Source organism: Taeniopygia guttata, chromosome 32, assembly GCF_048771995.1.
Source record: "Taeniopygia guttata chromosome 32, bTaeGut7.mat, whole genome shotgun sequence".
NCBI classification, from domain to species: Eukaryota; Metazoa; Chordata; class Aves; order Passeriformes; family Estrildidae; genus Taeniopygia; species Taeniopygia guttata.
The window spans coordinates 2,150,216-2,173,655 of record NC_133057.1 but is presented as its reverse complement, the minus strand read 5'-3'; the positions used below and the strand labels follow the sequence as shown (position 1 = coordinate 2,173,655).

Genomic DNA, 23,440 nt, shown 5'->3' with positions numbered 1-23,440 from the left:
TGCTCTCCTTCTGCAGACAGGCATTGTAGGAGGTGTAGGTGGATGCATTATGGTAAGTCCTGGAACTGGGGCACCAGTGTGGGGACTGGGGGCCTGTCGGGTGCCCCCATGCCTTGCTGGGACTGGGGACACCCCAGTGACCAGTGACATCTCCCCATCTCTCTACAGAAACCAAAATACCCTCCACCACCGATGTCTGAGGTGGGTACCTGGAGTTCTGCTGGCCCAGAGACTCTCCTGTCATGGTCATGACACTGCAGGGTGTCCCAGTGCACCCCACTTTGCCCCCCAGTACACCCCAGCATGCCCCAGTATCCCCCAACATGCCCCAGTATCCTCCAGTGTGTCTCTAACCCTGCCTTCCTCCCCGGCCCCCCGTGGCTGAGCAGGTGGAGCTTCTGCAGGAGTGATGCCCGGCTGCCCCTCTGGATGCCCTGGTGAGAAATCCTGGAGGCTCCCCAGCCCCACAGAAAGATCCTCGGGGGCCAGGGTGAATCCCTGAGCCCTCTGGGGTGGGCAGAGCTTGGGGATGGCAGAGGCACATGGAGGGGGCAGTCCCTGATCCATGTCCCAGAGCTGTCCCCAAGGCTTTCCTTGCACTGGGGGGCTCTGGGCACACCCAGTGTCCCCGTGGGAGCAGGGAGGGCTCTGGGAGCTTTTGGGATATTCCAGGCTGAGGGGCTCTGGGATCTCAGGAGCCAAGTCCTGTCCCAGGTATACCCAGGGCTCCAAAGCCCTTCTCCTGCCACAGGTGCCTGCAGAGGGAGGGATGGGGACAAGGGCCCTCTCATGTCCCTGTGGACACAGCGGGTGATAATTTGGGCTCTGCCTTTCAGGCCTGGATCTGGTGGTGACACTCGTGTCCTGTCCCTCTCCAGCGGCATGAGGAGATGATCATCCCTGGAGAGCCCCCCTAATTCCTTGGGAGCCCTGGGAATTTCCCTGGAGTAATCAATAAACCCCTTCAGCAAAGCAAATCTGTGTATTCTTGTGTGCTTTTCTCACGTCCCTGTGTGGGTTTTAACATCCATGTGTGTGTTCAGTGTCCATGTGTGTGTTCAGTGTCCATGTGTGTGTTCAGTGTCCATGTGTGCGTTCCTATGTCCCTCTGTGTGACATTCACATTCTCTGGACACAGACATAATTCTGTCTCTCTGGAGAAGCACAGAGTGAAGAAGAGAAAACAATCTTTATCTCTGCTTCTTTGTTTTCTCCACGTGGAATTTGGTATGGGATTGTTTACCTGAAGTGATTGCTGGGCTGGATTCTGGTGAAGGTTGTTTGGGTTCAGTGACCAGTCGGTTCCACCTGTGGCTCAGACTCTCAGCAGAGAAATCACGAGTTTGTTTGTTAGTTGGTAGTTAGTTGATAGGTAAGTAAGAAGTATCTAGAAGAGGATAGTCTCTCTTTAAATAGTATATTAATGTAATAGAATATAGTTTTAATATAGCAGATCCTTCAGCTTTCTGGAGCCAGACATCATAATTTCTTCCCTGGCTGTGTTGCCTTTTTTACTATACCTCTGTGTGTTCCATGTCCCTGTGTGTTCCATGTCTCTGTGTGTTCCATGTCCCTGTGTGTTCCATGTCTCTGTGTGTTCCATGTCTCTGTGTGTTCCATGTCTCTGTGTGTTCCATGTCCCTGTGTGTTCCATGTCTCTGTGTGTTCCATGTCCCTGTGTGTTCCATGTCTCTGTGTGTTCCATGTCCCTGTGTGTTCCATGTCTCTGTGTGTTCCATGTCTCTGTGTGTTCTGTGACCCCTCTCTCAGCCCTGGGATTTTTCCCCCACCTCTGATTTCTCCCCTACCTTGAACAGATTCAGGGGCAGAATGGACCATGTGCCAAAGTCAATCGTACAGAATTTACTGGGCAATAAAACATGTGGGTGTGAAACGTAAACTTTAAGGCATTTAGAGATTTTGAGGAGCTAAGATTTGAGTTAGAAATAAGCCTTACTAGAGTTAATTAAAATAAGAATAATAAATGAGTAGGCCTTGATGAAGTTAGGAGTTAGCAGTTAACTAATAATTAATTGCTTGTCAGCACAATGTTTGGTTAGCTGGGTTTATAATGAAGAATATAGAAACTGATAAATAGCTTTTAGGAACATAAGACAATTTTGGGCCTCCTCTGTTCTGAAACCAATTGAAGACAAGGAATGGGAGTTCTACCAAGAGTTCATTTGTCATACTTGCATTGAAAAGGTAGAAAGGTCACAACGAGGAAGACTTCATTTACTTCCTCATTTTGGGACCCCTCCCCATAAAAGGGACCACCGACCCATTTCAAGGGACAAACTACGCATGCTTAATAGCTTTTGGAGTGATTAGCATACGAAGCGGGGAATGGGATGTACCAAAATTATGAATATGTATTTGTATTTTGTGTAGTCAATACTTGTATGGATAAAAAGACTCTGTAATCACCTGGAAGGGGCGGTGTGTATTTGGGAGTGATCCCACACACAATAAACATACACTTTCTAACTTTAAACTGTTAGAGAGTTTTTGTCCGTCACAGTTGGATATCGATACTAGATCAATATCCATATTTTTTTAATAAATCAGGTGAGAAATGGAGAAGGGAGGGAGAGAGGTCACTCAGGCCAGCACCACCCATGGATCCAGCAGCGTCCTGTTGAGCCTTTCTCCCCCACAGCTTCTCGGTGGTGGGGGGTCCTGAGGTCATTCTGAACTTTTCCCTGTTTATCCATTTTAGGAAATAAAGGAGTTGGTGCTCATGGCTACACAGCTCTCCAATGCCATGGGTTTAACAATTCCCTGTCCTTGGGTGCTAATTAGTCCCGGCCCAGGCTGTCCCTTCTCTTCAGCCGGAGGTTTCTGGGGTCGGTGGCCGTGAGTCGGTGGTCTCCATCTGCCCCTCTGCAATTCCCTTTGACCCAGTTGGAGCCAATTCCAGCAGAGGTGCTGGGTTGGATTTCCTTGTCCACCACCAGGGATCCATTCTGCTCCATCAGCTTTGTTTACCTCCCCCAAGGTCCAAGGTAAGCCCAGGACAATTGTCCCACCTTGACCTTATCTCAGGGTGCTCCATTCTGTGCTTGTCTCACGGCACAGTCCTCCTGTGGTGACAGTGTTTGGGTTGGTGACTGCTGCTCCTTAATCCAAAAACCACTGGAGCCTCCCCAGCCCCCAGGAGTCCTCCCTGGATGTCCCCAAGGTGTCCCCTAAGTGTTCCAGCCCGGTGACCCCTGGCAATCCCCTCCAGCCCCTCTTCATGCAGGTCCCAGAGCACAGTGTGGCCTCTGAGGGTCTGGACTGCGACATCTGTGAGGCTCCAGTGCCGATGGTGCTGTCAGTGCTGGGCCCCATCGAGATGTGAAATGCCCTCAACAAGTAGCAGGGGTGGCCTTCATCATCACCATCATCTTCATCACCACAACCATCCACACCATCAACCTCATCCCCCACAACATCATCGTCTTCATCACCCACACCTCCATCATCATCATCCAATACCATCAACCTCCATCATCGTCACCACAACACCAACAGTACCATCATCACTGTTATCTTCTTCATCATCACCTTCATCTTCATCATCCACAACATTGACACCATCACCATGACACCACTCACACCATCATCATCATCATCATCATGTCCCCACAGCCCCGTGTCCCAGCATCCCCAATCCCCCATTCCCATGGCCCCGTGTCCCACCTGAACCCTGCCCTCTGCTCACGGGTCTCCTCTGTGGTGATCTTGATGGTCCATGGTCACCTCCAGCTCCTCCCTGCCCCCTCTCTGTCCCTTCCTGTGTCCCTCTGACCATCTCTAGGTGGTCTTGACCATCTCCCTGTCTCCTTCTCATGTCCCACCACCCTGTCCTGTTCACCCTGAACATCTCCATAATCCCCCTCATGTCCTCCCCATGTCCCAACCACCCCTTCCACAGGTTACTGCCCACTCCACGTTCCCAGTTCCATCGTCCTGTCTCCTCCACCTCCTCCCTGTCCTCTCCACATGTGCCACCACTATGTCCTGGTCACCTCCATGACCTCTAGGTGTCCTTGACCCTGTCTCCTCCCTCCCTGCTCACCCCACCATCTCCTGGTCACCTCAACCATCTGATCCCTCTTCCCACCACCATCCCCATGTCCTCACCATCATCTCCAGGTGACATTGAACATCTCTGTGTCACCTCTACAGTCTGCTGTCACCTTGACCATCTCCTCCTGGCTCCATGACCCTGCCACCATGTCCATGTCCCGACTCCATGCCTCAGTTCCATCTTGTCCCTGTCCCCACTGTCATCTTCATGTCTCCTCTGCTGCCCCTCCACCATGGCCTGGTCACCTCGATCTCCTCCCCATCCAACCCCCACCGTGTCTGTGGTCTCCTCTCCTCTCCATGTCCATCTTCTCCCCTCAGCCCAACCTTGTTCCGCCCTCCTGGCACTGTCACCCCCACGCCTGTGGCACTGTCACCACCCCATCCCACCCGCCTGTTTGTCCTATCACATCCCAATCTCCTATCAGGGCCACTGCGGGAACGCCCCTGCCACTGTCACCTCTGTCACCCCACGGGTCAGCCACCCCCCAATGCCACCGGAATACGGGGGGGGGCCGTGACAGGGTCTCAGTTGGGGGGGGTCAGCCGGGGGAATCACCTGCTGTCCTCTGCTGTCACCCCAAGTGTCCCCCCGACCATGGGGCGCCACCCAAGTGTCCCCCATCGCCCCCCGCCCCCCCTCACTTATTGTCAATAAAGGGATTTTTCCATTTTTCCCTCCCCCACCCCAACCCGCCTGGGGTTTTTTGGGGGGGTGGGGGCCCCCGGGGCAGCCAATCACAGCCCGGGGTTGGGAATTGGGGCGAGGCGAGCCACGCCCCCCAGGTAAGAACCCCCCCCGACCCCAATTCGGGCTGCAGTCGCCTCCAGCTCCCGGCAGGTCAGTGGGGCGCCCCTCCCCCTCTGAGTCCCGGGAGGGGGAGGGGAGGGGAGGGGAGGGGGAGGGGAGGGTGATGTGGCCAGCCCGGACCGGACTTTGGACCCCCCGAGCTGGGGGAGGGGGGAGAGGGGCCCACATTTGGGGACCCAACATTTGATCTCCTTCCTGGACTCCCAAATCTACCCCGGAACCCCAAAAATTCCCCAAATTCCCCCTGCACCCAAAAATCTTCTCCAAAATCCCCTTCGGAGCCCAATAGCCCCTCCCGGACCCTCCTAGGACCTCCAGCCTCCTTACAGGACCTGTCCAAAATCCCCTTCCCAGGACCCAATAACCTCCCAAACGGCCCCACACCCCCTCCCCAGGCCCCCCAAGATCTCCTCACGGACCCTCAAAACTACTGAAGACCCCACAAAAATCCTACTGAGGAGCCACCAGGCCTCCCTCCCAAAATCCCCTCAGGGATCCCAATACCGCCTCAAGACCACTCCAAATTTCCCCTTAAATTATCCCCAAATCCCCTCCAGACCCCAATATCTCCCTGAAAATCCACCCTAGACCCCAATATCTCGTCAAGGACCCTCCTCAACCCCCCAAAAATCCCCTCAAAACTCCCCCAAGGACCCTCATAACCCCCAAACCCCACAAAGACCAACCCAAATTTCCCCTTCAGCACCTCAATGACCCCCAAATCCTTTCCAGACTCAAATATCTCCCTGAAAACCCCACCACAGAGCCCAGTATCCCTTCAAGGACCCTCTTGGGACCCTCAACGCCCCCAGAATCCCCTCAAAATCCCCCAAAGACCAACCCAAATTTCCCCTTCAGCACCTCAATAACCCCCAAATCCTTTCCAGACTCAAATATCTCCCTGAAAATCCTCCTTAGACCCTCTATTCTCTCAAAGACCCTCCTCAACCCCTCCAGCATCCCCTCAAAACTCCCCCAAGGACCCCCTTATCCCCCAAAGACCAACCCAAATTTCCCCTTAAATTATCCCCAAATCCCCTCCAGACCCCAATATCTCCTCAAGAACCCTCCTCAACCCCCCAAAAATCCCCTCAAAACTCCCCCAAGGACCCTCGTATCCCCCAAACCTCTCAAAGACCAACCCAAATTTCCCCTTCAGCACTTCAGTAGCCCCCAGATCATCTCTAGACCCAAACGCCCCCAGAATCCCCTCAAAATCCCCCAAGGACCAACCCAAATTTCCCCTTCAGCACCTCAGTAACCCCCAAATTCCCTCCAGACTCAAATATCTCCCTGAAAATCCCACCACAGAGCCCGGTATCCCTTCAAGGACCCTCCTGGGACCCTTAACGCCCCCAGAATCCCCTCAAAATCCCCCAAAGACCAACCCAAATTTCCCCTTCAGCACCTCAGCAACCCCCAGATCATCTCTAGACCCAAGTATCTCCCTGAAAATCCTCCCTAGACCCCAATATCTCCTCAAGGACCCTCCTCAACCCCTCCAGCATCCCCTCAAAACTCCCCCAAGGACACTCGTATTCCCCAAACCCCTCAAAGACCAACCCAAATTTCCCCTTCAGCACCTCAGTAACCCCCAGATCATCTCTAGACCCAAATATCTCCCTGAAAATCCCACCACAGAGCCCAGTATCCCTTCAAGGACCCTCCTGGGACCCTCAACGCCCCCAGAATCCCCTCAAAATCCCCCAAAGACCAACCCAAATTTCCCCTTCAGGACCTCAGTAACCCCCAGATCATCTCTAGACCCAAATATCTCCCTGAAAATCCTCCCTAGACCCCAATATCTCCTCAAGGACCCTCCTCAACCCCTCCAGCATCCCATCAAAACTCCTCCAAGGACCCCCTCACCCCCCAAAGACCAACCCAAATTTCCCCTTCAGCACCTCAATGATCCCCAAATCCCTTCCAGACTCAAATATCTCCCTGAAAATCCTCCTTAGACCCTCTATTCTCTCAAAGACCCTCCTCAACCCCTCCAGAACCCCCTCAAAACTCCCCCAAGGACCCCCTCATCCCTCAAAGACCAACCCAAATTTCCCCTTAAATTATCCCCAAATCCCCTCCAGACCCCAATATCTCCTCAAGGACCCTCCTCAACCCCCCAAGAATCCCCTCAAAACTCCCCCAAGGACCCTCGTATCGTCCAAACCCCTCAAAGACCAACCCAAATCTCCCCTTCAGCACCTCAGTAACCCCCAGATCATCTCTAGACCCAAATATCTCCCTGAAAACCCCACCGCGGAGCCCAGTATCCCCTCAAAACTCCCCCAAGGACCCCCTCATCCCCCAAAGACCAACCCAAATTTCCCCTTCAGCACCTCAATAACCCCCAAATCCTTTCCAGACTCAAATATCTCCCTGAAAATCCCACCACAGAGCCCAGTATCCCCTCAGGGACCCCTCAGGGACCCCTCCCCATGACCCCCACTCCTCCCCCCGCCGGCCCCGAGTGACTCCCCCATCTCTGTGCCCAGGCCCCCCGGATCATGGCCCGCTCGCCCCCCGGCCCGGCGCCCCCCACCCGGGGCTGTGTCCCCACGCCGGCCCCGCACCGGCTCCGCGCTTTGGCCCACGCGTGGCTGGACGAGGACGCTCCGTGGCCGGACGCGGCGGCGGCGGCCGCGGGGGACACCGCGACACGCGCGGAGCTGCTCAGCAAAGCCGGGGGGGACCCGGGGGGTGTCCTGGCGGGGGTCCCCTTCGCCGAGGCCGTTTTTGGGGTGTCGGGGTGCCGGGTCACCTGGAGGGTGGCCGAGGGGGCGGCGCTGCCCCCCGGGCGGGCGGTGGTGGCCGAGGTGGAGGGTCCGGCCGCGGGGGTGCTGGCGGGGGAGAGGGTGGCGCTCAATATTTTGGGGCGATGCAGTGGGGTGGCCTCGATGGCCGCCAGGGCTGTGGGGGTGGCCCGGGCTCGGGGATGGGCGGGGGTCGTGGCGGGTACCCGAAAAACCACACCCGGGTTCCGCTTGGCGGAGAAATACGCGCTGGGGGTGGGGGGCGCCGACCCCCACCGGGGAGGTTTGGGGGGGCTGACGATGCTCAAGGACAACCACCGAGCGCTGGCGGCGGCAGCGGGGGGGTTCGAGCAGGTGGGGACGCCGAACTTTGGGGGGATAATTCTGGGGGGGTGTTGAATTGGGGGGTTCTGGTTGCGGGGGGTCTCCAGAATTTGGGAATTTGGGCGGTTGTGGGGTGCTAAGTGGAAATTGGGGGGGGTCAGGGCACCAGTTTGGTGGGGGGACCCTTGAATTGGCAGGTTCTGGGTGGTAGGCGTGACAGGCCCAATTTTGGGGGTGTGGGGTGGGGGGAACATGAGGTTTGGAGGAAATGGGGGGTTTGGTGGAGGAGATTCGGTTTTGTGGGGAGTGATGGTTTGGGGAATTTCAAGGGTGGTGGGGAAGTGCCAGTATTTGAAAGGGACACCAATTTTGGAACAAACTCCTGGATTAGGCTGATCTGGGTGTGGACTGATGGGGGAGGACCCCTGGATGGGGGGATGGGGGGGGGGTCCCAGTTTGGGAGGGAAATTGGAGGGTAACCCCTGAATGGGGGGGATCGTGTGTTGGGTAATTAAATTTGGGTGTTTGTAGGTCGGGCAACCCCAATTTTGGGGTCGGGGGACACCTTTGAATTGGGGCAATCTGAGGGGAGGACCCTAATTTGTGGGGGGCAATTGGGGGACTCCAATCTTGAGTCATCCACTGGGGGGATCCCCCGTTTTACCCCACCCCATATTGGGTCGGAGGGATTGGGTGTTGTTCTGGGGTTCCCCCTGACCCCCCTCTTCCCCAGATGATTTTGGGGGCGCGCCGGGCCGGGGGCTTCACCCGCCGGCTGGAGGTTGAGTGCTCGAGTGCAGAGGAGGCGCTGGCGGCTGCACGGGCTGGGGCTGACATCGTCCTGCTGGACAACCTGGCCCCACAGGTGAGCCCCAAAATCAGAACAGCCCCAATAATCGTGGGACCCCAAAAATGGAGGGGTTGAATTATCAAAATGGGGACAAACCCCCAAAATGGGGCACAGATCTCCCAAAAAGTGGGAGTGGTAATGCCAGATATTTGACCTCTGCCCCCACCAGGTGAGTTCCCAAAATCTGGCAGGGACCCCCAAGAACTGGGAGGACCCTCCAGGTGTGAGGCTGGACCCCAAAAATTGGGGTCTGGACCCTTAAAAATGTGAGGCAGAGAAGTGAAATGGGTTGAAGACCTCAAAAAGTGGGGGGGTAACCACATAGATTCTGCTCTCCCCAGCTGAGCCCCCAAAATTGAGGGGAGCAGCAAAAGTGGGGTGAGGCTGCACCAGTAAAATGGGAATTTGCTGTAAGTGTGGGGCAGCCCCAAAGATACAAGGGGGAATCCCAATTTTGGGGGGGTCAGAGGGTTGGGTAGTTTCAATCTGGGGGGTTTCTGGGTGGAGGGACCTTTGACTTGGGGAGTTTAGGTGGGGAAACCACAATTTGGGGCTCAGTGGGTGGGCAAATGCCTGGGTTGGAGGGGGGTTGGGTATGGAGCCACAATTTTTGGGGGTTCAGCAGAGGGGACCCCAATTTGGGCGGTTAGTGGATTGGAGAACCCAAATTTAGGGTTCTCCTGGAGGTCAGTGGTGGGTGGGGCCCCCAATTGGGCAGGTGTTGGGTGGGAAACAACTGTTTTTTGGGGAGGTTCTGGTTTAAGGGGGATTACCCTTGATATGGAGGATTTTTGGGTGGACACCCCAATTTTGGAGCTCTGTGGCTGGAGTAATCCCTGAATTGGTGATTTCTTGTTGGGGGGGGGATCCAAATGGGACAGATTTGGGCGGTGAGACCCCCATTTTGGGGGAGAATCCTGCACAACCCTGATGCATTGTACATCCAGATGTCCAGGGTGCCCCCAAATTTTGGGGAGGGAGTGCTCCCTGCTAATGGGGTGTCCCCCCCAGGAGCTGCACGCGGCGGCGGCGCAGGTCAAGGCTGCACACCCTGGGGTGATGGTGGAGGCCAGCGGGGGCATCGTTTTGGAGACCCTCCCCCAGTTCTTGGGGCCCCACATCGACGTGGTGTCCATGGGGTGTCTGACCCACAGCGCTCCCGCCCTGGACTTCGCACTGCGGGTGTTGGAACCCTAAAATCCAGCCTGGGACCCCAAAAACCCAGCTTAGAACTCCCAAAATCCTACCTGGGACCCACTAAAACCTACTCCAGAAACCCAAAACCCAACCTGAGATGCCTGAATCAATCCCAGGGAGAGCAAAACTCACTGTGAAAATCCAAAATTCACCCTGGGAATCCTCAAACCCCAAAAGGCCTCCTGCTGAGGGGACTGCAAAATCTGGCACTGAGTCCTCCCATCTCCCAGGGGTGCCAATGCCTGAAACATCCCCACCTGGGACTCCAAAATCCATCTTGGGACCCACAAAATCCATTTTGGTCGCCAAAAATCTATCTTGGAAGTCCCTAAATCATCTCTGGGACTCCAAAAATCCACCCTGGGACCGCCAAATCTCCCCCGAGACCCCACAAAGCCCATCCCGGGGGATCCCAAATCTCCATCCAGGGGCTCTCACACTCATCTCCCTCCTCTAAGGTGGACCTAAAATTCCATCCTGAGGTTTCCCCTTCTCTCTTTTCTCTTTGTACCCCCAAATAAACTCTTACCTCACCCCCTGCCCCCCAACATGTCCCTCCAGTTTTTTCAGGGTGTCACCCTCAAAACCCTCAAGTTTTGCCCTCAATGCAAAACCAGCCACTTTATAACCAACAAAAGGGGGGTTGTGACCACTGAACCGTTGACCCCCTACTCCAAACCAGTCAGTTCTGCTGGTCAGTACTGGGATCAGCCTTTTGCAAGGAACCCCCATCTCCTCCCTGAGAAACTGGAATGAAAAACAGAAATCCTTTGCCTTGGTGAGGGAATTGGCACTGGGGACTGAGCCCATAGAAGGGCCCAGACCCAATTTAGGGGTCCCAGATCTCAGCTGAAGGGCCCCACACCCAGTTTGAGGGGCCCAAACTCCAGGTGAGGGGGGTCCAGACGGAGTTTAAGGATTCCAGACACCAGTTTGAGAGGCCCAGGTCCCAGTTTGGAGAGCTGAGACCCCAGTGTGAGGATCCCAGATCCTGCTGGAGTGCTGCAGACCCCCGTTTGGGGGTACCAGATCTCAGTTTGAGAGTCCCAGACCTAATTTAAAGAAGCCAGATTACAGTTTGAGGGTCCCTGACCCCAGTTTAGGAGTCCTGAACCCCCAATTTGAGGGAGCCAAGGCCCAGTTTAGGGGTCCCAGATCCCAGTTTAAGGGTCCCAGACCCACCAGCAGCACACCTGGCACCAGCACAGCACTGAGAATTGGGATCAGAGGAGAAATCTGGCTGTAAATCACAAAATCAGGATCTAATTCTGGCCTGATCCCACCCAGCTCCATCACACCTGTGTGTGCCCACCTGCCCACAGGTACCTTTGCAATTGCTCCAGGTGCAGTTCGTGTTTTCTGAAATAATCCACAATTTTACACCTATATCTCCTCTGGGGCCTTTCTTTAGGGTGATTTTTGGGATTAAACAGGGACATTACTCTCTGCAGCTCTCTAGGTTGTGGGAATTCATCAGCTTGAATTGCCAGGCCCTTCAAATGAGCAGCATGAGATACTGAAACTGGGAAAATCCCAAAAATCACCTCAAATTTTACACAGGTGAAGGGAAAATCCATTTATCATGTTGGATTTTCCTCTCTGATTTCACTGTACTGCACAGCAATGGGAATTTTTTCTTCCAGAGTTAATTTCCAGGTGCTGGCTTCAAATTCCTTCTGTTTATCTATCAGTTCTGGGAGAAAAAAAAAAAAATTACAGGGGAAAAAAGGGGAAAAGGTCGCAAAGACCAAACTCCTTCCCTGTAGAGGACCCTCCTCAAGCTCTGAGCAATGACTCAAATTTACACAATTATTCAAATTTTCAGTAACTCCTAAAAATGGGGCAGTTCCAAAATTATTCAGATCCCACTGAAAATGGCTCAGTTGCTTCCAAAATTATTAAAAGGGCCAATATTGGACCGGGATGGGACCAGTAAGAACCAGTATGGGACCAAAAAGGGATTGGTACTAGACCAATACAGGACTGTTATGCAGCCAGTATGGGACCAGTATGGGACCAGTATGGGACCAGTAGAGACCAAAACAAGCAAATTCAGGACATTTACGGGACTGGTGCTGGAACACTATGGGCTGGTGCAGACAAATACAGGCCAGTACAAACCAGTGTGAGCCAGTAAAGAACAGCACAAACCAGTATGGGACCAGTGCAGGCCAGTACACACCAGTGTGAGGGCTGGTGTGACCACTGTGGACCAGTATTGGACCAGCGTGGGGCCAGCAGAGCCCTACACGAGCCGGTGCTGGAGAAGGATTGGACCAGTATGGGAACCAGTATAGACCAGTACAGGAGCTGCATGGCCCCAGTTTGAGCCTTTCAGTCTCACTTCACTGCCCATAAAGTTCTGGAAAAGATTTTCCTGGGGGCTTTGTCTTGGGCTCCTCCTGGGACACGGTGACCCCCTGGCTGCCCACGGGGTGCAGATGGGGAATCTGCTTTCCACCAAAGCTTCCCAGACTGTCTCTCCCAGGATCCCATCAAACATGCCATGTGATGGGTGACGATGGCCACAAAGGGTGACAGTGACTGGGGTGGCATCAGCCTGGCACTGGTCACTCGTGGGGTTCTGCAGGGCTCCATCCTCAGCCCTGTCTCCATAAATGACTTGGACACAGGACTGGCAGGGATCCTGAGCCCTGCACAGCCAGTACAAAATGGGAACAGTTGTGCAGGGCAGTGCTAGAGCAGATTTGGTGTGTGCCTGGTCTTGTCAGTGTCACAGCAGGGTGACCCTGAACTGGGAAGGATTAGCATTGACTCCACAATTCACAGAAGGCACAAGAAGAATTCACAATCTCTTTATTATAGATATTATTAAGAAACCCATTGCTTTTATAGACAGTCATGATACAGCTGGACCTAATCAGTTAATCATAACATTATCACCATTGGCTAATTAAGAAACCACCCTTTGATAAACAAATCTTCATAACACATTCCACGTGTTCACAACAACAGATGCAGCAGGCTAAGATAAGAATTGTTTTCCATTCTTTTCTCTGGTTTTCTCACAAACTTTCCCAGGACAGTGCCTTGTGCTGCTCTCTGTAGCCACATGTCAGGGTCAACCCAGCACAATAACTGCACACTCAAATGAATAAAAATAACAAATATCTGCACATCCAAGCACATCCAAGCACGGGGTGCTCAGCTCTGCCCTCCAGACCCCTCCCAGCAGCCACTTCCCTGTGCCCAGGCCATGGCTCAGACACCTCTGCCCATGGTCTGGGGTGTCCAGGCTTTGGGGTTCAGCTCTTGGGGCAGCACTAGTTTGAGCTGTGGAGACCAAGGACACCTCAGGACTGCTCAGGACAGCCCAACAATCCCATTCTGTGCCTGACTGTTGTCCAAACACTCCCGGACTTCTGGCAGCCTTGGGGCCATGACCATTTCTTGGGGAGCCTGCTCGGTGCCCGAGCACCCTATGGGAGAAGAACCTCTTCCTGATATCCAACCTAAACCTTCCTGACACAGCTCCAGCCATTCCCTCAGGTCCTGAAGGTGGTCCCAGAGAGCAGAGTCGGAGCTGCCCCGCAGGGGGAAGTTGCCAGGGCACTGCTGACTCAGATCCAGCCCCTCATTCCCCAGTCTGTGCATCCTGCCCCCCATCCCAGGGGCAGAAGCCATCCCTTGTGTTTGTTGGTCTCCACATGGTTGGTGGTTGTCCCTTTCTCCCGTGTCCGTGTCTCTCCAAGGGCATTCAGGTCTTCCAGGGAGCCGACAGCTCCTCCCATTTTGTACTGGCTGTGCAGTGCTCAGGATCCCTGCCAGTCCTGTGTCCAAGTCATTTATGGAGACGCTGAGGAGCACAGGGCTGAGGATGGAGCCCTGCAGAACCCCACGAGTGACCAGTGCCAGCCTGATGCCACCCCAGTCACTGTCACCCTTTGTGCCCGGCCCTTGTGCCCATTGTCACCCATCACGTGGCATGTTTGTCCAGCTGGGGCTGGACAGTTTGTTCTGAAGGATCCTGAGAGAGACAGTCTGGAAACCTTGGCTGGAATCCCAAAAGATTACATCTTCTGGTTTTCCTTGATCAACCAGGTGGGCCACTTTGTCTTAAAAGGGAAAAAAAAAAAAAGGAAAAAACTAATATTTAAACAAAACCTAACTTTATTTACAAAACTCCAGCTGGTTTGCCAGCCATAATCCTTAGGACAAAGTTAATATCCAGGCTCAAGGATGCCTGTATGACCCTTCAGACATGAAATGCTGACCAGCCACATCCAGAGCCTTCTCTGAGAAGGACCTTAGGAAGTCAGGGAGTCCTTTCTGCTCCTTGTGAACCAGTGGGAGGGCGTCCCTGATGATTCTTGCCTGAATGTCCCACTCTGGACACAACAAGGCCCCAGCTCAGCGGTGCCAGCGCCACAGAGCGCATCGGGACTCTCCCGGTGTTCGCTGCTCCCTTGACCTCCTCAGGATCAAGCTGGTCTGAGCCACCAGGCAGCAGATGAATTCACACCCATCTTCCTCCAAGGCCTGAAGCTCTGTGACCAGAACAGAGCCGAGATGAGCTCTGGTGCTTGCAGAGACCCCCTCACACTCCCAGCCTCACTCCCCACTCCCCTCTGAAAACCAGAGCAGGCAGCTCCTGCTCCTTGAGGTGCCACGCGATGGTCCCTGGGCACAGAGCTCTGTCAGCCTCTGCTGTTCCCCAGCATGGCCCCAGCAGCCAGGAACCACCTGGATGTGGCACTGGGCAAGGGCTGGGGGCGACAGGAGCTGCCCAAGGTGGGACCCTCGTCCGGGGCTCACCAGTGAACCTGACAGTCCAGTCTCACACGCATTCCTGAGGGTCCCTCAGGTACCACAGGCTCTGATGAAGGTGCTGCTTAGCCCTGCTGCTGTCCTTTTCCATCTGGAGAGGCCATAAAGGTGTGAGCATTGTCACATACCCTCCAGGTGGATGGAGCAGCCCCTCCTGCCGGCACCTCCATTATCAAGAGCCCTCCTCCTGCACTGGGTGCAGGAAGGGGAGATGGGCCTGGAGAAGAGACCCTGGGGCTCTGTTCTTGAGCCAGGAACAAGGATGCAGCTCCAGGCTGTGGGGTCTCTTCCCCATGGCCTAGCACAGTCCCTGGGGTGCATCCTCACCAAGCAGTCCACCCTCTTCCAGGTCTGCCATGTTTTCACCACATGGAAATGGCCGTGCCAGCTCCTGCTGCACTGGTTCTGCAGGGACCCTTCCCTGGGGCTGTGCTGCGGGAGGGAATCCTGTTGCAGCATTTTTGAGAGAAAGAGGACATGAGTTATGAGATTTGAGCTACTCCAGTCTAGGCCTCAGATTTGGGCCTTGTGAGGCCTTCAAGCCTCTGACGCAGTTAGAAATTCAGAGCTTGTGGCGCAGATAGAAATAGCCTTAAGGTGTGATGGGGACCACTGGGCTGTCTGGGTGTGAATTAGTATAGGTTTCACAGTGTAAGGTGTAGGCCGTTTTAAGGAAAAGGTAAACAATGTTAGCCTACCAATCAGAGTGTCTTTGTTTTTGTAAACTATGTGGAAGCTTATATAAACTACCACCTTATCTTGAATAAAGGGAGAACGCTTGATTAACCACATTGGTTTGGACCTGCGTTTGTCTTGTCCAGCTTTCCGTTTTTCTGAGATTCCCTGGCTTCTGAATCCCAATGCCCCTCAGCCCCAGGGGACGGCAGCCACCCCTCTCCGTGTCACTGCTCAGCCTTGACATCAGTACCTGGCCCACTCTGGGGGCCTCGTCGTCCATGCAAAGGATGAGCAGGGCCAGAACAGTGTGCACGTAGTTCTTCATCCACTTCTTCTCCTTCCCCACCACCATCCTCACCAGGTCTCTGCGTATGCAGCGCTCCCACAGCAGCTTTCCTCCTGGGAGGAACAAGGCCAGGTGAGCTTGGGAAGCAGCAGCTCCCGCCCGTGGTGAGGGGCAAAGTGAGGGGCGATGCTCAGTGGCCAGATTCCAGAGTGGGGATGTTATAAATTGAGGCGAATAATTTGATTCAGCCTTTTAAGATCAATTAATAATTTTATTAATTACAGCAAGCAATAGCTAGCAAACAGCGCTGGGTGCAGCTGCGGAGCCTGTGTTCCGCCAAAAGCTGACAACCTTTCCTTCTCTTCAGTCCCTTTTTATCCTGCATAAGTGGGGGTGATGGGTCTCCTTCCACCGTGGTTATCAGTTCCAGCAACAATGGGTTTCACAAGTGGGGATGGTGAGTCTCCTTCCACTGCGGTTATCAGTTTCAGCAACAATGGGTTTCCACTGCGGTTATCAGTTCCAGCCAGTCCTGCAAAATCTTTCACAATCTTTGTTTGTGGTTACCAGTCAAGCCTGCAAATTCCATGTCCCGACTTCCCCCCCTTTTATCCTAATTTCATACTTTTGATGAACAAACAAGTCAATGCAGTTCCTCACAGGGAGAAGCAGAATCCATCCCAGGAGAGCTCAGGGAGCGGAGCCTGCTCCGAGTGCTGCTGTCACAGCCCTGTGTCCCTCTCAAGGCTCGGGTTCCATGCTGACCTCACTTCATTGAAGTAGGGCTGCAGTGCCTTATCCACATCCACGGCAATGAACTGCCCTCAGTCCTCTTCCCGCGCCTCATCACATTCCAGAGGAGCATCAGGGCCTTCATCACCAGGGACCTGCAGCTGGGCCTCAACAGGTTCACCAGGTCTGGCAGGAGGAGCTTCATTTTTCTCACCTGCATGAAAGACAGTTTCCATTTTGTGCCTGGCAAAGGCCCTGCCAGCCAGGGAGGGTGTGCAGAGCAGTGACCCCATGTCCTGACTGGGCTGTCCTGGCTTGTAAGATAAATATGGATTCTATTGCCATCTGTTGGAGGTTGGGCAGTTTTCTTATCTCCTCCAAGAACAATGTCTCCCTCCAGGGAGATCTCTTCTGTTAATAAATTATTGAATAATTCACTACATGACCAGTAAAGTTACATCATCCCACTGTGAGATGCTCCACCCAGAGGGAGGAGCCAAGCAGCCCTACCTGCATAAAATCAGCATTTTTTGGGACACTGGCAGCCACTTTGCTGGATTCCCAGAGGAGCAGCTTCTTCCCTGCTGAATTCCCAGAGGAAGACCAGGCCCAACTACTCCATCACCAGACCTTCAGAGAAAACTCCGCCCTTCTAGAGATCACCACTTCAGCAGCATTTCATCTGCCACTCCAGGAGGAGCAGCCACCATTTAACTGGACCACTACCAACACCCTGACTCCTCAGGGTGTCAGCTTTCTGACTCCATCACTAGTTTCGTTTTTACTACTTACAGTTGTTTATTATTATTATTTTGTTTTTCTCCTAGTAAAGAACTGTTATTTCCCAGCCTTTGCCTCTGGCAGAGTGTTACGGTTTGACACTGGCACTGCATGAAAATGTACTTCTTTTAAATAAATGCTGTGAGATGTGATTAGGAACAGAGTAGGGTAGGTTCAAGTTTAAAAACAAAGGAAAAACTTGATTAACTCATAACTATAATTACTTATTTACTTATTATAACTACTTATTAAGTTATAACTACTATAATAAAAGACACACAGAATTTAGGATGAAAACTTTCTAAAACAATCCTCCTCCCCCACTTAAACTCTAACAAACTACAGTGAGACACAACTTGGATCTTCAATCAAGTTACTACTCTTCAGATAATCAATACTTAGTTTATCAAGGGAGAGAGGAGTTTCTCTTGCACTATAGACTCCCAGGAAACACAATTGCTACTTCTTGGATTCCCATGTCACACCTGGCACCACCCAGAGAAAATTTGTTAGCGTGACACCTTCTTTTCTATGTCACAGTGCTCTCACCACCCTGCATGCACCAAAACTGCTCATAGGGTTCTTTTAAGGATGCTTGTTAAGGATTAAAAGAACAACAGTTTAGTTTCTCATTTTTAGGAGAACATTCCTCTCCATTCTCTCCTCCACTGGGGCTGAGGGTCTCAAGAACAGATATTCTTTTTCTTGAAGACAGGGCACTACTACACCCTCCTCATCTTTTCAGTGCAGTAGGTCACTTTCTTGGCTCTAACTATTGCATCTTCCTAAAAATGCAGTCTCTGTTGCAGGAGAAATTGGTTTAGTCTATGGCTATATAAGAAAAGTTCAGCTAAAAGCTACTCTATCATCTCCTCTCACCTAGGATTCTTTTCCCCATCTTCTTCTTAGTCTCAGGCCATCTCTCTTCTCTCTCAGATTAAGGAGGAGTAGTATTTTACAAAGCTTTTATTATTTAAGAAGGGGTTAAACGTCTCAGACTCCCAAGGACAGCTGAAATTTCTAGCCAGAACTCTAACTCCCACAGCTGGGCACCTTCCCCCACCTTCTGTTTTTCTTCTGCTGGCGTAGTGCAGCACAGTCTCTGTTTTTTGGGGTTTTTTTTTTCTCTCTCTCTCTGGAGGGGGAATAGAGACATCTTAGATTTTCTCCACCCTTCTGTCCTGTGGGGGCTGACTCAGTTCTGGTCTTTTCACACTCTGGGCCTGCTTCTCTTGAGCTGCAGGGTTTGCTCTCCCCAACCCCTGTGGCTGGCAGGGGAGAGTCTGCACTCCACACTGACTGGAACTAAAGAGAAAATTCCCCCTGGGAGTTCTTGCCCAGGCAGGCAGGAGATGGTCCAGGAGCAGCATGGCTGGGCTGTTGCAGGTCTGGATGACCCCCACCAGGGCTGGAGAGCGTGGTGGGATGGAGGACCTTGCTCCTCAGTGGGGTTCTGCAGTGTTCCCTGGGTTTCAGGGTCTCAGGGTCCCTCTCCCACAGGGGCTGTTGGAGCCAGTACCTGTCTCCTCGTGGGGCAATCTGCAGCAGGTTGTGGCCACCTGCCCAGGACTCTTGTCAGCCACCAAGAGGAGCAGGGAGTGGAGGCTGTGCTGGACTTGGGTGTCCACGACCAGCCCAGTGTGGCAGATGTGGCTCACAACGTTTGGCACCTGGAGGGACGCAGGTGAGGGTGGTGCTGCCCTTCCCATCCCTCTCTGCTGCCTCAGGATGGCTTCTGGTGCCCGAGACATCTGGATTTGGGAGGGATGGAGGGAGGCAGGAAGCCAATATGGCAGGGCAACCCAGACACAGGCCAATTCCATCCATCAGGGTCTCTCCCAGTCACCTCCAGCATGCTGAGAGCCACCTGCTGATTGTAGGTAGATGAGTAGTGGGACATCGTGATGGTTGAGAGGATGATGTGTGTCCTCTCAGAAGGTCTGAGGTATTTTCCAGTGGCCTGTGGCAGAAAGGACAGGAGCCCTGCTGATTCTGGGCCTTTTTGCTTACATGAATGCTGTGGACAAGAGTCCCAGCAAGGGGAGCTCTCAATACCTCAATGAAGCCCTTGGCACTGGGAGAACGAGGTGAGGAGGTGATCCCAGCTTCCAACCATGCTTGGAGCTGTGCATTACCCTCTGGCAGTGTCACACCAGAGTGGGGACACTTGGACACGTTAGTGGGATGCAGCAGAGGTGCCAGCAAGCAAACCACATCCTTGCTGGAGCTCTGCATGCTGAGAATTTCAGACTTTCTGTGCTGACAAACTCTGACCCCCAGGAGAGCACTACATTTGACCTGAGGCCATGAAAAAGACTTCCAAAATTTATTGATAGCGCTGGGATTACAGGTGTGTAGTTAATTAGAAATGTGTAATATCACAGGCTAGAAAACTTAAGAGTTTAAGTTTTTCGAATATAGAAATATATATAGGGCAAGATAGAAGTTTTAGGGCAGTGAATAGTTGTTCTTCTTTACCTTCTTCTTCCTTCTTCTTCATAAGTTTGAGTAGTATTTTGTAATTAGACAGAAAAGTCTGCATTGCGGACTCCAAGTGATTAGTTATTAGGTTAAAAGTGAAAATAATTTAGGTGTCATTTCTTAATTAGATAGTTTAGCCTTAAAAGACCTTGTAACAAGAGATAGCCATTTTGTGCCTTGTTAATGAAAGACTACAGAACTCACTGCCCGTGAGACTGCAACACTGAAAGTTGAACACGAGTCTTAAATGAGACTAAATATGAACTATCATCTCCAATACCTTCAATCCCAATCTCAACAGAAGAAAAAATAGACAAAACCCAGCAGGGACAGGAGATCTCCAGGGGACATGGGGCTGAGGCCGGTGTGGAGGAGCAGCTCAGCTGCACAGGACCATCAAAAACCTGGGACAGAGAGTGTGGGGAAGGAACAGAGGTGATAACAGTGACAGGGACATGGTGGCATCTGCACCAGGCACAAGGGTCCCTCAAAATGCCAGGGAAGGCCAGCAGATCTAGCAGGGGATGTCACTGTGCAGAGGGATGCAGCCCACCATCTTTCTGCTGACAGATAAAATTGAGGAGAGCATAGAAATCACCCAGAGCCACACAGTTGGTCTTTTCTTCCTCAAATGACGTGAGGATGAGATGTCCAAACACCTTCCCAAGGACTGGGATCTGGATGTGTCCACAGGCATCACCTCTTTCCTCATTTTGACCAGCCTGAGGGAGGCAGGCAGCAGAGCAGAATGGCTGAAGGTGGCAGCTGAAGCCAAAACTCTGACCCACACAGTGTCTCCAGGGCTAGAGGTGGGTCAGAGCTTGGTAGGGCCCTGCAGCCCCATCTCTCAGAGAATCCACTGGACAGCAGCCCCAGCAGGGAGAGCTCCCTCCATGCTCCTTGGGCAGCCCTGTCCAACACAGGGCTGGGGCAAAGCTGGCTCCTGGCTGGGAAGCCCAGGGGGAATGGAGGGACCAAGACCTTTCAGCTCAGAGCTTGTGCCCAGGCTGGCGTTGAAGGCACCTCGGAGCTGCAACTGGAGGGTGCCTGGTCCTCACCTCTGGCATGGAACAGCCAGCCAGCCAATGGCTCAGGATGCAAATCCTCTCCAAGGCTCTCTCCTGCACAACAACTCTCTCAGAGTCGGTGAAGGTGAGCAGCACCTGGGCAGAGAGAGGCTGAGGTGAGCCCTGGGAGCAGACACCAGCTCCTGTGGTGGCAGCATGGCTTTCTCCTCCTGGGCTGGACTCCTACCATCCTTCAAGGCATTCTCTCACCTCAAGCTCAGCTTCAGGAGGCTCCTGTGCCTGGGACAACGTCCCTGGGCCAGCCTTGTGGCCAGGCAGGTGCCACCGACCTCTGCACTCCAGCTGAGCCCCAGGGCAGGTTGACACCCTCCCCGCAGTGTGCTCTGCCTGCTCAGAACTGGGGACCATCCACCCAGGAGTGGGCAACCCCCCCAGGGAACCCAACAGTCCCAGGACCCCCACTCTTTGCACAGGCCAGACCTCCAAGATGTCCTGCAGCACCTCGCCAGAAGAGTAGAGCACCACAGCCTTCAGCATGATGTCCGTGGCATCCAGGGTCTGCAGGGAGGACAGAGAGCAATGGCAGGGGTTCTGCTGTCCCTCCCACCCTGGAGACTGAATTCCTTGGGCAGGATGCCCACACTGCCTGGGTGATTCTGGGACAGGCAGTGTTCTGCAGGCACAGCAGCCTGTGATGCCCATGGCTGAGCCCTGGGAAGGGGACAACGGGATGAGGGTGGGAAAGCAGAGCAAGACCCTGCCATGCCTTGGGTAGCCAAGAGCAGCCCAGAGGGCCTGGGGTTCCTGCAGCTCACCCAGCAGTTACCTGAGTATAGATGCAAGCCTCCAGGCTCATCATTTCCTCTTCTGGAGGAAGACAAAAGACGCTCAGAAAGCAGGAGCTTCTCAGCTGTGTGCTGTCCTGCAGCACTGACACCACAGAGCTGCAGAGAGAGAGGTTCCAGTTGGATATTGGTGATGGGAGCAGTGTCTCAGAGCCTTGTGCAGGTGGACACATGTCGGAATCTGTGGGTATTGGTGATTCTGAGATTGTAGAAAGTCTCTGTCTGTCAGCCCCACTGCCAAAGCAGAAGCCATAATTCGTCTGTGCTGTTTCAAGGTTGTTTATTCTGTTTATCTCTAACATGTTCTGCTGCCCTGCCGCAGCTCTGTCCTGCAGGGCAGCGTGTGGGGCTCTGCCCTCAGTGGGATGGTACAAACATTAAATACCACAAACTACCTGTGCTGGATTTACAATAACGTGCCAATATCTGTCACCTACGTTGGACAGTGTGTCCCCAGCCTGAACCAACAGAAAAATGCCAACACCACAGTGAAACATGGAGGGCATGAAGAAGGAGAAAAAGGACAAGGCACACCCAATTCCTCCATCTCGTCCCCTCTGAACCCCTAATCTAGAAACCTAAAATTTTACTTTTGCACCCGTGCCACACTTAATTGTTACTCTTATCAAACACTCAAAGCTTGTAATTCATCCTGTAAGATTGAAAACTCTTCTCCATGGACAGAGATCACAGACAGTGTCTCTGGGGGCTCTGTCCAGGGGGGTCCCTGACCCCTGCCAGGGCAGCCAGAGGGAAGCCCTGGATTCCCACAGACACAGAGCGCTGGGCTGGGGTCTCTGAGAGGCATCAGCAGGTACCTCAGTTTGGTGATGGTCAGCATGGTGAGCAACTTTAGCTCTGTGCAAATCTGCTTCTGGGGCTCCTCATCCTGCAGCACAGCCGGGCTGGGATCTGGCAGCTGCCAGCACCCAGTGCCACCAGCTCCTTGCCCTGCACAAGCACTGCCCTCACAGGGTGCTAGGGTTCCCTGCCCCCTTCCCCAGGTGTGTCCTCACCTCGATCTGCTCTGCCACCTCATAGCTGCAGCATCTAACCCACGGGCATCTAACAGAGAGAAGGAAGGGCTACAGAGGATCTGGCAGCGGGAGAGAGCAGGGGAATGTTATGTGTAATATGGATAATTCATGCCTGTAGGGTGATATGTATATAATGTTTCATATTACTGAAATTATTGACATAAAGCATATGAGCCAGAGCTAGGGGGTTGCTTCACATATGTTGAAACTACTGCTGATAAAACTTTATTTACAAGTTAATACACGTAGCTCATCCGGAGATGGGTCATTTCTCAAGGTGATCTAGGAACTCCCAGGCAATTTGAGATCGTTGGAACCACCAAAAAGATGCATCTCAATGAGGGTTCCTGTAACTCCATCAAGGGTGTACATTGCTTCCCAAACACCGGTTTGTTCAACTCAGTGGAGAGAAAAAAGACTCTATGAATTTGTGGGACTTTGAATGGAAAGAAAAGACTGATCGCTGAAATCCCGGCCTCAAGCAAAATAAACCATATAAAAATCACATTAGTGGGACAGTTGGTGTGAAACACAGAGGACCCTATGCTGTGGTGGTCAGACCTGTGTCTCACCCAGCGCCGATCCCGGGCTCAGCACCGTCCTTTTCTTTGTGGCTCAGATAGAATTCGATCTCTAAATAAAATTATTTTTTTATTTTTAATTTGGCTGGATTAATTTTTACCGATAACAGGAAGACCTGCCCTCCACCTATGTGGGAATCCAGGGCTTCCCTCTGGCTGCCCTGGCGGGTCTGGGACCCTGGCAGGGGTCAGGAA

General features: G+C 53.1%; 1 protein-coding gene and 1 long non-coding RNA gene across 2 annotated transcripts; one reads left to right on the top strand and one right to left on the bottom strand.

Annotated features, from left to right (window-relative positions):
- Nucleotides 1-1,840: 1,840 nt before the first annotated feature.
- Nucleotides 1,841-4,395, bottom strand: LOC140681174 (uncharacterized). Its single transcript, XR_012052409.1, has 2 exons — nt 4,129-4,395; nt 1,841-3,083 (listed from the first exon to the last, which is right to left on the bottom strand). It is a non-coding gene; the product is annotated as an uncharacterized lncRNA (long non-coding RNA).
- Nucleotides 4,396-4,823: 428 nt separating this feature from the next.
- On the top strand, nt 4,824-10,557 carry QPRT (quinolinate phosphoribosyltransferase). The gene is made up of 4 exons (XM_030261771.4): nt 4,824-4,915; nt 7,381-7,992; nt 8,696-8,827; nt 9,824-10,557. The coding sequence occupies exons 2-4, from the start codon at nt 7,393-7,395 to the stop codon at nt 10,007-10,009; spliced, it is 918 nt and encodes a 305-aa protein (XP_030117631.4). The 5' UTR covers nt 4,824-4,915; nt 7,381-7,392; the 3' UTR covers nt 10,010-10,557.
- Nucleotides 10,558-23,440: the final 12,883 nt, after the last annotated feature.